Genomic DNA, 16,314 nt, shown 5'->3' on the forward strand with positions numbered 1-16,314 from the left:
ACGCAACATCACACTGCGCTGCACAGCGCCACGCAACATCACACTGCGCTGCACAGCGCCACGCAACATCACACTGCGCTGCACAGCGCCACGCAACATCACACTGCGCTGCACAGCGCCACGCAACATCACACTGCGCTGCACAGCGCCACGCAACATCACACTGCGCTGCACAGCGCCACGCAACATCACACTGCGCTGCACAGCGCCACGCAACATCACACTGCGCTGCACAGCGCCACGCAACATCACACTGCGCTGCACAGCGCCACGCAACATCACACTGCGCTGCACAGCGCCACGCAACATCACACTGCGCTGCACAGCGCCACGCAACATCACACTGCGCTGCACAGCGCCACGCAACATCACACTGCGCTGCACAGCGCCACGCAACATCACACTGCGCTGCACAGCGCCACGCAACATCACACTGCGCTGCACAGCGCCACGCAACATCACACTGCGCTGCACAGCGCCACGCAACATCACACTGCGCTGCACAGCGCCACGCAACATCACACTGCGCTGCACAGCGCCACGCAACATCACACTGCGCTGCACAGCGCCACGCAACATCACACTGCGCTGCACAGCGCCACGCAACATCACACTGCGCTGCACAGCGCCACGCAACATCACACTGCGCTGCACAGCGCCACGCAACATCACACTGCGCTGCACAGCGCCACGCAACATCACACTGCGCTGCACAGCGCCACGCAACATCACACTGCGCTGCACAGCGCCACGCAACATCACACTGCGCTGCACAGCGCCACGCAACATCACACTGCGCTGCACAGCGCCACGCAACATCACACTGCGCTGCACAGCGCCACGCAACATCACACTGCGCTGCACAGCGCCACGCAACATCACACTGCGCTGCACAGCGCCACGCAACATCACACTGCGCTGCACAGCGCCACGCAACATCACACTGCGCTGCACAGCGCCACGCAACATCACACTGCGCTGCACAGCGCCACGCAACATCACACTGCGCTGCACAGCGCCACGCAACATCACACTGCGCTGCACAGCGCCACGCAACATCACACTGCGCTGCACAGCGCCACGCAACATCACACTGCGCTGCACAGCGCCACGCAACATCACACTGCGCTGCACAGCGCCACGCAACATCACACTGCGCTGCACAGCGCCACGCAACATCACACTGCGCTGCACAGCGCCACGCAACATCACACTGCGCTGCACAGCGCCACGCAACATCACACTGCGCTGCACAGCGCCACGCAACATCACACTGCGCTGCACAGCGCCACGCAACATCACACTGCGCTGCACAGCGCCACGCAACATCACACTGCGCTGCACAGCGCCACGCAACATCACACTGCGCTGCACAGCGCCACGCAACATCACACTGCGCTGCACAGCGCCACGCAACATCACACTGCGCTGCACAGCGCCACGCAACATCACACTGCGCTGCACAGCGCCACGCAACATCACACTGCGCTGCACAGCGCCACGCAACATCACACTGCGCTGCACAGCGCCACGCAACATCACACTGCGCTGCACAGCGCCACGCAACATCACACTGCGCTGCACAGCGCCACGCAACATCACACTGCGCTGCACAGCGCCACGCAACATCACACTGCGCTGCACAGCGCCACGCAACATCACACTGCGCTGCACAGCGCCACGCAACATCACACTGCGCTGCACAGCGCCACGCAACATCACACTGCGCTGCACAGCGCCACGCAACATCACACTGCGCTGCACAGCGCCACGCAACATCACACTGCGCTGCACAGCGCCACGCAACATCACACTGCGCTGCACAGCGCCACGCAACATCACACTGCGCTGCACAGCGCCACGCAACATCACACTGCGCTGCACAGCGCCACGCAACATCACACTGCGCTGCACAGCGCCACGCAACATCACACTGCGCTGCACAGCGCCACGCAACATCACACTGCGCTGCACAGCGCCACGCAACATCACACTGCGCTGCACAGCGCCACGCAACATCACACTGCGCTGCACAGCGCCACGCAACATCACACTGCGCTGCACAGCGCCACGCAACATCACACTGCGCTGCACAGCGCCACGCAACATCACACTGCGCTGCACAGCGCCACGCAACATCACACTGCGCTGCACAGCGCCACGCAACATCACACTGCGCTGCACAGCGCCACGCAACATCACACTGCGCTGCACAGCGCCACGCAACATCACACTGCGCTGCACAGCGCCACGCAACATCACACTGCGCTGCACAGCGCCACGCAACATCACACTGCGCTGCACAGCGCCACGCAACATCACACTGCGCTGCACAGCGCCACGCAACATCACACTGCGCTGCACAGCGCCACGCAACATCACACTGCGCTGCACAGCGCCACGCAACATCACACTGCGCTGCACAGCGCCACGCAACATCACACTGCGCTGCACAGCGCCACGCAACATCACACTGCGCTGCACAGCGCCACGCAACATCACACTGCGCTGCACAGCGCCACGCAACATCACACTGCGCTGCACAGCGCCACGCAACATCACACTGCGCTGCACAGCGCCACGCAACATCACACTGCGCTGCACAGCGCCACGCAACATCACACTGCGCTGCACAGCGCCACGCAACATCACACTGCGCTGCACAGCGCCACGCAACATCACACTGCGCTGCACAGCGCCACGCAACATCACACTGCGCTGCACAGCGCCACGCAACATCACACTGCGCTGCACAGCGCCACGCAACATCACACTGCGCTGCACAGCGCCACGCAACATCACACTGCGCTGCACAGCGCCACGCAACATCACACTGCGCTGCACAGCGCCACGCAACATCACACTGCGCTGCACAGCGCCACGCAACATCACACTGCGCTGCACAGCGCCACGCAACATCACACTGCGCTGCACAGCGCCACGCAACATCACACTGCGCTGCACAGCGCCACGCAACATCACACTGCGCTGCACAGCGCCACGCAACATCACACTGCGCTGCACAGCGCCACGCAACATCACACTGCGCTGCACAGCGCCACGCAACATCACACTGCGCTGCACAGCGCCACGCAACATCACACTGCGCTGCACAGCGCCACGCAACATCACACTGCGCTGCACAGCGCCACGCAACATCACACTGCGCTGCACAGCGCCACGCAACATCACACTGCGCTGCACAGCGCCACGCAACATCACACTGCGCTGCACAGCGCCACGCAACATCACACTGCGCTGCACAGCGCCACGCAACATCACACTGCGCTGCACAGCGCCACGCAACATCACACTGCGCTGCACAGCGCCACGCAACATCACACTGCGCTGCACAGCGCCACGCAACATCACACTGCGCTGCACAGCGCCACGCAACATCACACTGCGCTGCACAGCGCCACGCAACATCACACTGCGCTGCACAGCGCCACGCAACATCACACTGCGCTGCACAGCGCCACGCAACATCACACTGCGCTGCACAGCGCCACGCAACATCACACTGCGCTGCACAGCGCCACGCAACATCACACTGCGCTGCACAGCGCCACGCAACATCACACTGCGCTGCACAGCGCCACGCAACATCACACTGCGCTGCACAGCGCCACGCAACATCACACTGCGCTGCACAGCGCCACGCAACATCACACTGCGCTGCACAGCGCCACGCAACATCACACTGCGCTGCACAGCGCCACGCAACATCACACAGCGCTGCACAGCGCCACGCAACATCACACTGCGCTGCACAGCGCCACGCAACATCACACTGCGCTGCACAGCGCCACGCAACATCACACTGCGCTGCACAGCGCCACGCAACATCACACTGCGCTGCACAGCGCCACGCAACATCACACTGCGCTGCACAGCGCCACGCAACATCACACTGCGCTGCACAGCGCCACGCAACATCACACTGCGCTGCACAGCGCCACGCAACATCACACAGCGCTGCACAGCGCCACGCAACATCACACTGCGCTGCACAGCGCCACGCAACATCACACTGCGCTGCACAGAGCCACGCAACATCACACTGCGCTGCACAGCGCCACGCAACATCACACTGCGCTGCACAGCGCCACGCAACATCACACTGCGCTGCACAGCGCCACGCAACATCACACTGCGCTGCACAGCGCCACGCAACATCACACTGCGCTGCACAGCGCCACGCAACATCACACTGCGCTGCACAGCGCCACGCAACATCACACTGCGCTGCACAGCGCCACGCAACATCACACTGCGCTGCACAGCGCCACGCAACATCACACTGCGCTGCACAGCGCCACGCAACATCACACTGCGCTGCACAGCGCCACGCAACATCACACTGCGCTGCACAGCGCCACGCAACATCACACTGCGCTGCACAGCGCCACGCAACATCACACTGCGCTGCACAGCGCCACGCAACATCACACTGCGCTGCACAGCGCCACGCAACATCACACTGCGCTGCACAGCGCCACGCAACATCACACTGCGCTGCACAGCGCCACGCAACATCACACTGCGCTGCACAGAGCCACGCAACATCACACTGCGCTGCACAGAGCCACGCAACATCACACTGCGCTGCACAGCGCCACGCAACATCACACTGCGCTGCATAGTGCCACGCAACATCACACTGCGCTGCACAGCGCCACGCAACATCACACTGCGCTGCACAGCGCCACGCAACATCACACTGCGCTGCACAGCGCCACGCAACATCACACTGCGCTGCACAGCGCCACGCAACATCACACTGCGCTGCACAGCGCCACGCAACATCACACTGCGCTGCACAGCGCCACGCAACATCACACTGCGCTGCACAGCGCCACGCAACATCACACTGCGCTGCACAGCGCCACGCAACATCACACTGCGCTGCACAGCGCCACGCAACATCACACTGCGCTGCACAGCGCCACGCAACATCACACTGCGCTGCACAGCGCCACGCAACATCACACTGCGCTGCACAGCGCCACGCAACATCACACTGCGCTGCACAGCGCCACGCAACATCACACTGCGCTGCACAGCGCCACGCAACATCACACTGCGCTGCACAGCGCCACGCAACATCACACTGCGCTGCACAGCGCCACGCAACATCACACTGCGCTGCACAGCGCCACGCAACATCACACTGCGCTGCACAGAGCCACGCAACATCACACTGCGCTGCACAGAGCCACGCAACATCACACTGCGCTGCACAGCGCCACGCAACATCACACTGCGCTGCACAGCGCCACGCAACATCACACTGCGCTGCACAGCGCCACGCAACATCACACTGCGCTGCACAGCGCCACGCAACATCACACAGCGCTGCACAGCGCCACACAACATCACACTGCACCAAAGTAGAGGTGGCAGGTGGCAGCATTTGTTATTGTCCGTAAAGCTGGGAGTGTAAGAAAACGTTTGTGTAACTTATGAACGAGTCGGTGAATCCGGAGGCTGCAAGTGTGAGAAGTGAGCTCACACCCGGCCTCCACAGCCTCCAGTGCTAACACCCATCTCTCTCTCTCTGTCCTTTCTAGCAGCAAACCCTGGCTCCCCCGCAGCCCCGACCCACAGAGCGTGAGCCCCCGCAAGGCGAAGACCCCCACCATCGCACCCCAGTTCTCCCAGTCTGGTCCACAGCAAACCAGCCGCCCGAGCTCTGCCGGCTCCTCCAGCCGGAGTAGACAGAGTAAGAACAGAGCGGGTAGGGAGGTCGTGTGACCAGATACCAAGGAGCTTCCACAGCAATGTCCATCTATTAGGGACACTGCAGGCTGACATTTTAATTTCCCGTATCACCACAGAAACGTGGAATCTGGTGGCACATAAGAACCAATTGGCCTCTCAGTCTGCCACCAGCGGCACTTTCGAGCAGATTACCACCTGAACCTGAGCCAGGGGTCAGAGTGAAGAACTCTGTGAGACCCCCTGTTACTTTTAAAACCCTTGTCCCCAGTGAGATGGTTGAGAAATGGCCTTTGCTTTTTCTGCCGCTTTATACCTCAGAGAAAGATTTCCAGTCCTCTCTGGCACGGATTGGTTAATAATCAGCGTATCAGGCTGAGATCATCGCTGTGGGGTTTCTCTCCCTGTTTACCTGTGACGTGGGTTTGGCCATGTGCTTCCTGTACAGCGAGGTCATCAGCCTGAGCCATGTGCTCCCTGTACAGCGAGGTCATCAGCCTGAGCCATGTGCTTCCTGTCTCTCTGTGCTCCTTGGCACAGCGAAAATGAAAGGGAGTGTTGGGTCCAGGTCTCCGAGGGGGTGGGGTGGGAAGCGGTGACACAGCGAGTGCGCCTGCTGACATTGGGCTGACTGCGTCACTAGTGTTTAGTGTAAGGCCTCACAGTTACACTCCTGTCACCAATACACTCCTCCACACATTGTGTTTAACAAGCAGCTATCTGCACATTGTATAACAATATTAATAAGCCCTGCGGCATGGTAATGTCCCGCGAAACAGCTTGGTCCCGGTCTTGCCCGTGTGGCAGGTCCCGGCCCCGCGGCAGCGCCATGTGTTACAAGCCTTTCTGTCAGAAAATGGGTTTGAAACAATGATTTATCCATATAAATGGTGCGCACGCAGGTAGCAATTATTGTCGTGGCACAATTCGCAAGCCTTTGTTTAGGCCAGTCATGAATCTAACACACACGTCTGTGTTACTGTAAGCGGGTCGCTCGGCGTCCTGGAGCCTCTCGGGGCAGATCTTTGCTGCGATCGCCGGGCTCGGGAAAGCGCAGAACGTGCTGCAGTTCAGACGGTTTCCTGGGATTTGGGGGAGTTTGCAGGTTTCACTCCCAGTTTTGTGCTTCGTACAGCGCGATGACAAGTCGTCAAACTGCGGGGAAACGCGCGAGGAACAAAGGGAATGAACTATAAACCGATTCCCACAGGTACTCTGCCCCCAAAGTGTCACGCACAAATCCGCATCACACATTACCCCTTCCTCTGCTAATGCGCTGTGGGAACCCCCTTGGCAGTGAAAGGGTTAGGGAAATACTTAAAGCAGCAATCCCCCCCCCCCCCCCCATTTATTTGGTTTTATTATTGCCTCCGCTGACCTGCGGTTTCCCGACATCCAGCGACCGGAGATATTTAACGTTTGTTTGTGTGCGCAGTTGCAGTGTTATCGCCAGTACAAAGTTGTGACGTCTGCCGATGACATTGTGACTTTGTATTGGCCGGCAGAGCGACACTGGCCGGTCAGGTATTTAAACAAAAGATAGACCGGCCACACAGATTTGCTGCTTTAATGTTACCCAGGAACATGCCCGTTACATTGTTTCATACGATGTCAGGCGGTCGTTTCAACCCCGCGATGATTCCGTAGGGAGGTTCAAACCTCGCCGTTCCTTATGGCGTCGGATGAAATAACATCAGCTCAATGGTTTCAGTGCATGAAGGTTTCTGGTGCAGCTATTTCTTCCCGGACACCTGAAGGGACTTTCCCAAAGCCGCTCGGAGATGTTTCCCACTACAAAGGTCAGCACCTGAACCACAAGCCCGGGTTTATTGTTAACATGAAGTATCTGTGTCCTTCCCCCCCCTCCTGCAGGCGGTCAGTCGTACAGAAAGTGAGGACCTAATCCTTCCCTTGGTAACTGCCGGCGGGCCGAGACCGGGTGGCAGCATCTCCGGACACCGGTCAGCAGGGCCGAGAGCGCCCTCCGCTACACCCCCCACCCCTCAACTGTCTGTGTGTCTGGTTACACCTGTGTGGGCTGTGAGCACAGACGCTACACACGGTCCCCCGCCTCCCCCGTCCCTGTCCGACACCTCTGTCATCACAGGCAGGCATCGGGGTCCTGTGGGTGCAGCACGGGGGAGCGGGGGTCCTGTGGGTGCAGCACGGGGGAGCGGGGGTCCTGTGGGTGCAGCACGGGGGAGCGGGGGTCCTGTGGGTGCAGCACGGGGGAGCGGGGGTCCTGTGGGTGCAGTGCGGGGAGCGGGGGTCCTGTGGGTGCAGCACGGGGGAGCGGGGTTGCAGGACGGGGGAGCAGGGGTCCTGTGGGTGCAGCACGGGGGAGCGGGGGTCCTGTGGGTGCAGCACGGGGGAGCGGGGGTCCTGTGGGTGCAGCACGGGGGAGCGGGGGTCCTGTGGGTGCAGCACGGGGGAGCGGGGTTCCTGTGGGTGCAGCACGGGGGAGCGGGGGTCCTGTGGGTGTAGCACGGGGGAGCGGGGGTCCTGTGGGTGCAGCACGGGGGAGAGGGGGTCCTGTGGGTGCAGTACGGGGGTCCTGTGGGTGCAGCACGGGGGAGCGGGGGTCCTGTGGGTGCAGCATGGGGGAGCGGGGGTCCTGTGGGTGCAGCACGGGGGAGCGGGGGTCCTGTGGGTGCAGCACGGGGGAGCGGGGGTCCTGTGGGTGCAGCGCGGGGGAGCGGGGGTCCTGTGGGTGCAGCGCGGGGGAGCGGGGGTCCTGTGGGTGCAGCACGGGGGAGCGGGGGTCCTGTGGGTGCAGCACGGGGGAGCGGGGGTACTGTGGGTGCAGCACGGGGGAGCGGGGGTCCAGTGGGTGCAGTACGGGGGAGCGGGGGTCCTGTGGGTGCAGCACGGGGGAGCGGGGGTCCTGTGGGTGCAGCACGGGGGAGCGGGGGTCCTGTGGGGGGAGCGCGGGGGAGCGGGAGTCCTGTGGGGGGAGCGCGGGGGTACTGTGGGTGCAGCGCGGGGGAGCGGGGGTCCTGTGTACGATGATCTGAACTATGTGTAAGACATTTACTAATGGAATATTTGGGGTCTGACACTAGTTCCTGGTTACAGGTTACAGGTATACAGGTTACAGGTATACAGGTTATACAGGTTACAGGTATACAGGTTATACAGGTTATACAGGTTACAGGTGTATACAGGTATACAGGTGTATACAGGTATACAGGTGTATACAGGTTAAAGGTATACAGGTGGCTGTTTCACTTTGCAGTGTGTTGCATATTCTCGAGCACTAAAAGGGTTAAATATCAATATCTACCCTCGCATAAACCTTCTCCTGTTCCCCACACTCACAAGCTGTCCTGTCCGTGTCTCTTCCAGCGGCTGTATCTGTGTGCTGTGTGCCGTGTGCCTGATTCCTCACAGCACACCGATACACCCGGCAGTGACATCACAGCACACCGATACACCCGGCAGTGACATCACAGCACACAGATACACCCGGCAGTGACCTCCTCACAGCACACAGATACACCCGGCAGTGACATCACAGCACACAGATACACCCGGCAGTGACATCACAGCACACAGATACACCCGGCAGTGACCTCCTCACAGCACACAGATACACCCGGCAGTGACCTCCTCACAGCACACAGATACACCCGGCAGTGCCCTCCTCACAGCACACAGATACACACGGCAGTGCCCTCCTCACAGCACACAGATACACCCGGCAGTGCCCTCCTCACAGCACACAGATACACCCGGCAGTGACCTCACAGCACACAGATACACCCGGCAGTGACCTCACAGCATACAGATACACCCGGCAGTGACCTCACAGCACACAGATACACCCGGCAGTGCCCTCCTCACAGCACACAGATACACCCGGCAGTGCCCTCCTCACAGCACACAGATACACCCGGCAGTGACCTCACAGCATACAGATACACCCGGCAGTGACCTCACAGCATACAGATACACCCGGCAGTGACATCACAGCACACAGATACACCCGGCAGTGACATCACAGCACACAGATACACCCGGCAGTGACCTCCTCACAGCACACAGATACACACGGCAGTGACCTCACAGCACACAGATACACCCGGCAGTGACCTCCTCACAGCACACAGATACACCCGGCAGTGACCTCCTCACAGCACACAGATACACCCGGCAGTGCCCTCCTCACAGCACACAGATACACACGGCAGTGCCCTCCTCACAGCACACAGATACACACGGTAGTGACCTCACAGCATACAGATACACCCGGCAGTGCCCTCCTCACAGCACACAGATACACCCGGCAGTGCCCTCCTCACAGCACACAGATACACCCGGCAGTGCCCTCCTCACAGCACACAGATACACCCGGCAGTGCCCTCCTCACAGCACACAGATACACCCGGCAGTGACCTCACAGCATACAGATACACCCGGCAGTGACCTCACAGCATACAGATACACCCGGCAGTGACCTCACAGCACACAGATACACCCGGCAGTGCCCTCCTCACAGCACACAGATACACCCGGCAGTGCCCTCCTCACAGCACACAGATACACCCGGCAGTGACCTCACAGCATACAGATACACCCGGCAGTGACCTCACAGCATACAGATACACCCGGCAGTGACCTCACAGCACACAGATACACACGGCAGTGACCTCCTCACAGCATACAGATACACCCGGCAGTACCCTCCTCACAGCATACAGATACACCCGGCAGTACCCTCCTCACAGCACATGGATACACCCGGCAGTGCCCTCCTCACAGCACACAGATACACACGGCAGTGACCTCACAGAACACAGATACACCCGGCAGTGCCCTCCTCACAGCACACAGATACACCCGGCAGTGCCCTCCTCACAGCACACAGATACACCCGTCAGTGACCTCACAGCACATAGATACACCCGGCAGTGACCTCACAGCACACGGATACACACGGCAGTGCCCTCCTCACAGCACACAGATACACCCGGCAGTGACGGGCTTTAAATCAGCAAAACGGGGAAAATCCTATTTAAAAAAAAAAAATAATAATTTAAGTAATATTAGATAATACTGTCTGCATTTTTTTTAAACTCCTAATGACATTTTTAATGATTTTTTAATGTTCTGATCATTCTGTGGTTGGTACTGCGACAATTTAGAAAGTCCTATCCACTTCCTTTTTTGTAACATGCTGCGACACACACCCTTTTGAGCTCTGCCCTTTGGCAATAAAGTATCACAAACAGATCTGTTGCTGTGTGCCAAGCAGCAGTCTGTCTATTACTGACACAGCTGTTACAATAATGTGTTACACTTCGTAATATAATGGTTATACACACTATACAGATACCCCCGCTACAGCCAAAGTTGAATAAGTGATGGTGCTTAGAGGGGCTAAAGTGATATAAGACCAGAGATGAACAGAACCCCTATACAGTATAGCACTCTATCACTAAGTGAGATGATGATAGTGTTAAAACATCAAATCAAATAAACTCCCTCTTAGAGAGCTGATCCCCAGACCGTCAGGTCTGTCTGGAGCATATTACTGTGCTGCAGCTGAGCCACGCTGTCACGTGCACGCGCAGAGCCACGCTGTCACGTGCACGCGCAGAGCCACGCTGTCACGTGCACGCGCAGAGCCACGCTGTCACGTGCACGCGCAGAGCCACGCTGTCACGTGCACGCGCAGAGCCACGCTGTCACGTGCACGCGCAGAGCCACGCTGTCACGTGCACGCGCAGAGCCACGCTGTCACGTGCACGCGCAGAGCCACGCTGTCACGTGCACGCGCAGAACCTCGCTGTCACGTGCACGCGCAGAGCCCCGCTGTCACGTGCACGCGCAGAGCCCCGCTGTCACGTGCACGCGCAGAGCCTCGCTGTCACGTGCACGCGCAGAGCCCCCTGCTCACAGACGCTGATCTCAATTCCAACAGGGAAAGACAGCGTGGCTCAGCTGCTGCCCAGTAACATGCTGCAGACAGACCTGACGGCCTGGGGAGCTCACTCAGAGGGAGTTTATTTGAATCAACTGGCAATGTACTATCACACTACCAGGGACTACATACCCCAGCTACTTACCTACTATCCCAGTATTAAAGTATTTCTAGGGATAATTAAACACTCTGGTAGCAGCAAGGTGTCCTACTCGGACACTATCACAACACGTTATAGATTCTGAAGTGCCAGCACACTACCTTACATGGAGGTAAAACACTGATTAGGTTAAGGTTTCACCATTGTACATTGATCCTACATAGTGTACTACCTCGCTGATATCTCCTCTGACCATACAGGAGTCTCAGCAGTGCCTCATTTCTCATCAGTATATTAACCCTTTAAGTACTAGTGATGACCATAGATCTGCATACTTCAGATCTCTGGCTCACACGACAATATTTGTGTTAGATACACTCACGTACAATCATTTATTACCACGTCCGTGGTTAGGACTGGTGCACAACCTACTAGGATTGTTACATACAATCAATACCAGGACACCCGGCTGTGTCACACAGCAGCCTTGTGTAAGGTTTTCTGGTTTTGGTGCACCTACCAGTACTTAGTATACTGTGGCACTACATCTAAGGCTATCACTATTATTCCCTCACCAATACCATTCCATAGGTGATGACTTTATATAAGTAACACTGGGGCCAGTGAATCCACATAACACTGGGCATTAACACAGATTACCATCTCTCTGGGGTACACTCTACCCCTAGACTCATTAAAGCGCTTGAAATCTATTTAATTCTTGTTTTAAACCCCATTGTTTTTAACGAATTCTCAATAAATCATGTTTTAACACTATCATCATTTCACTTAGTGATAGAGTGCCCTATAGGGGTTCTGTTCATCTCTGGTCTAATATAATGGTTACATATCAGCTGCAGCATGTCACAGACTGGAAGCACAGTCAGAAGGCGGCCATTATGTTAGTCACACAATCAGGATGTTTACAGATTTATAACAGGAGCACCAAACGCTTGCCACTTAGGTGAGAATGCAGAGTTATACATTGCCACATGCGTTACATAGAGAGAGGAGGAAAGTAGGATTGCTGCTTTAATCAGCGTTGCATAAATAATGTCCAAGGGCAGCGCTCGAGGCGAGCTTGAGTGGGGGTCTGCACCGCGCACGGGGGGGTAGTTGTGTGTCTCGCGGCATGCTTGAGTGGGGGCCTGCTTCGCGCGCGAGCTTGAGTGGGGGCCTGCTTCGCGCGCGAGCTTGAGTGGGGGCCTGCTTCGCGCGCGAGCTTGAGTGGGGGCCTGCTTCACGCGCGAGCTTGAGTGGGGGCCTGCTTCGCGCGCGAGCTTGAGTGGGAGCCTGCTTCGCGCGCGAGCTTGAGTGGGGGCCTGCTTCGCGCGCGAGCTTGAGTGGGGGCCTGCTTCGCGCGCGAGCTTGAGTGGGGGCCTGCTTCGCGCGCGAGCTTGAGTGGGGGCCTGCTTCGCGCGCGAGCTTGAGTGGGAGCCTGCTTCGATGTCATCTGACACTTTCTCTTGCTCCAGGATTGTTAAATGGGGACATATTTTCAGCCCACACACCGCGCTGTAGGAGTGCGTCCGCTTTCATTCGGAATTCCCACCTGACGCGCCCGTGGGCTGTCAGGAAGCTGGTGGGATATTGAGCCCAGAAACGGGAACTGTCTGTTTTGTATTTGCCGTTTATTAGAAGTGCTGCTGTGAGAATGTAACAAGAACTGACTGTCTCCGAGTGTAAATAATTCTGTTTGCTTTTATATTGTAACTTAAACAACATATTGATATATTTAATAAATTTGTGTTCACGCTTTTCACCTGACCTGTCTGGTGCTTTATAAAAGGCGAGGTATAAAAGAAACCCAGGGGAAAGCGCGTACTGAAATACAGCGGTACGGAAACTGGGGGATTGTCTGCGGGGGGGCGCGGGGTTACAGAGGTCCCACGCACTTCCCAAGGCACTTAAATTAAGTGCCGGGGAAGCGGCGAAGGCCTCTGTAAGCAGCACTTACCTTGGCTGCCGCGGCTTCCGGAGATGCGTCACCATAGCAACGCTGCGTCAAATGTCGCCACGAGGTCATATGATGTCACGTTGCCATTGCAACGTGCCGTCATGACGCCGGAGCTGAGGTAAGAAAGGGGGGGGGAGGGGCGGAGAGGTGAACAGCCGGCGGGGGCGCAGGGAAAAAAGATTGCGCTCCCCTGCTGTAATACACCTAGAAAATATCACGAGTAAGGAGGTGTCATTAAGCCCCCTGCAGCCAGAACAGAACTCCTGTTTCTGTTCTTATGCCTGTGCTGTTATGCCTGTGCTGTTATGCTGTGCTGTTCCCCTGACAGTGAATCCCTGTGCTTCTCCCATTGGGATAACAATAAATGGGGAAATAAATATACATAGTGAAACCTAAGTCTGTAAGACAAAGGAGACTGTTACATCCTTTGATCAAATAAAGACGAGCCTGCTAACCAACGTCAAGGTAAGTCTCAGTAGCAGGCCCCTATGCTAAATGCATACAAATGTTCTGTGAAATATACCCTGAAGGGGATAATAAACTAAGCATAAGCTTATGTTACTTATTCCAGTTAAACTGGTATATACCAGTGAAGATACTTACGTGTAAGCAAGTAGAGTGAAAAGTGAATTTTCAGGGACCTTACTGGGAGATTATATACACGGTTAGAAGGTATGGGAAATACTGTATATAGAATGCACATAGGCAGTGCATGGCACGTGCAGGGGGATAGGGAGCTGACGAGCAGTATAGAAAGGGCATTGCTAAGAGAATATGCAGAGATGCTTGGTACAGGGCACTCAGCGCCTTCCTGAGTAGCAGTAGAGAGCGGGCAGGGTGCAGAGAGATGCTTGGCACAGGGCACTCGGCGCCTTCCTGAGTAGCAGTATAGAGCGGGCAGGGTGCAGAGAGAAGCTTGGCACAGGGAGCTCCGGTCTGCTTCCTCCTCGAGATACAATCCGTCTCCTGTAAGACAAGCTCTGCATAACGACCATCCGTCTGTCCACAGCGGAAAAGAGGAAGCGAATCGGCGTGTGCTAGCGCACTGAAGCGCCTGGAACTCGGGCCACAGAGAGACGAGATCATCAAGGTGACATGGTATTCCCAGGGCAGCCTCGCACGGCGCTCTCCTGTACAGCCCACTACCGTTTCCCCTTAGATCAGTGGTTTTCAACTCCAGTGCTCAAGACCCCCCAAGGTTTTCAGGATATCCCTGCTTCAGCACAGGTGGCTCAATCAGTGATGGAGTCTTCGACTGAGCCACTGATTGAGCCACTTGTGCTGAAGCAGGGATATCCTTAACCTGATCTGTTGGTGGCCCTTGAGGACTGGAGTTGAGAACCCCTTCCTTAGATGTTATTGAAGTGGCCACAGTTGATCAGTCATTGTCTGTAGGACAGAGAGAGACTCGGTAACAATCCTTGCAAACCCCTTAAGACTTATTGTCTCCGCAACACGGAAACCAATGCTTTCCTAACCCTTTCACTGCCAGAACGGCCAGCAATTCATTGCAAAGCGGGGGTAAGAAAGGGGTTAATGGCACAGACCAATTAATGATCCAAATCAAGGTGCTGAGGGCTAAACTTGAAACAGCAGCTCAACAAAGAATGATCTAGAAGGGGGAGTAAGGCAGTGCCCGGGAAGAGAGGCTTGCTGCCGCATTTCTCGCCGTCCTGGATAGTAGGTATTAGAGCAAAAGAATGACGTGCTTGCCAGTCCGGGAAAGGAGGCGCTGGTCGCTGTAACTCGTGGTCACTTGTTTTCAGGTGACCGTGGTGATTGCAAGGGCTCAGAGAGCCTTCCAGGCTGGATTCTTCAGCACCACGGTGGCAATGGCTTAAAAAATAAATAGAAGTACTGTGCCTGATTTCTTTAACATGGTGGGAGCTCCTCTGGCTATATTTTAGAGCAGGGGTGGCCAACTCCAGTCTTCGAGGGCCACCCACAGATCAGGTTTTCAGGATATACCTGCTTCAGCACAGGTGGCTCAATCAGTGGCTCCGTCTTCGACGGAGCCACCTGTTCTGAAACAGGGATTTAAGGAAACCGGTCCTGTTGGTGAACCTTGAGGACTTGAGTTGGCCACTCCTGTAATAGCTCAATCCCTATGGTGCAGTTTCATACCCCTTCCTGAGCTCTGGCGCCGCGTGCAGAGATTACAGCCGCGAACGGCAGTCTGTAGGGGAGCGCCGGGGTGGCGGCCATTACGGGGCATATCAGCACGCCGACCGCGGCACGGGAAGACAACATTCTTGTCTTCCATGCCAGCGTACGTGTCACAGCTCTTTGCGCGCCCACACACACACGGCCACTGGGGCCTGCCCCATAGAGCGCTGTGGTGTGTGGCGCGCGTGCCGCTCTGACCACCGGAAACTCACCCATAAGATCACTCGCTCATTTCATCTAATTCCCCCGCCACGCTCGGGTTCTCCTATTTACTTGTGTATAGATATTCGGAAGATGGAATCCGGAACTATTTCAGCCCCTCGTCCTGTTTCTGTCGCTGCACTGCATGGACCAGCATGTTTTTATTAACAGCTCGCTGCTCGCAAGGAAAAGGTAATACCAGAGGTGTAGCATAGCGGCAAAGCATCCGCCCGCTGTGTGCGCAGG

The 16,314-nt window shown here is 57.1% G+C and overlaps 1 protein-coding gene and 1 long non-coding RNA gene across 7 annotated transcripts in view; both read left to right on the forward strand.

Annotated features, from left to right (window-relative positions):
* Positions 1-7,918, forward strand: part of ARMC9 (armadillo repeat containing 9) — an 88,370-nt gene extending 80,452 nt beyond the window's left edge. For 4 of the 6 annotated variants that reach the window (XM_075570952.1, XM_075570951.1, XM_075570955.1 and 1 more), the window contains one exon: positions 5,574-7,918. In XM_075570952.1, the coding sequence (XP_075427067.1) occupies positions 5,574-5,757 (184 nt within the window). In that variant the 3' untranslated portion in view covers positions 5,758-7,918. The remainder of the gene's footprint in view (positions 1-5,573) is intronic. The other 2 variants (XM_075570954.1, XM_075570953.1) reach the window with 2 other exon arrangements.
* Positions 7,919-8,724: 806 nt separating this feature from the next.
* LOC142466142 (uncharacterized) lies at positions 8,725-13,506 on the forward strand. The gene is made up of 2 exons (XR_012788066.1): positions 8,725-8,796; positions 8,836-13,506. It is a non-coding gene; the product is annotated as an uncharacterized LOC142466142 (long non-coding RNA).
* The last annotated feature ends 2,808 nt before the right edge of the window (positions 13,507-16,314 follow it).

The sequence above is a fragment of the Ascaphus truei genome, chromosome 14 (assembly GCF_040206685.1).
Source record: "Ascaphus truei isolate aAscTru1 chromosome 14, aAscTru1.hap1, whole genome shotgun sequence".
In the NCBI taxonomy this organism is placed as follows: domain Eukaryota; kingdom Metazoa; phylum Chordata; class Amphibia; order Anura; family Ascaphidae; genus Ascaphus; species Ascaphus truei.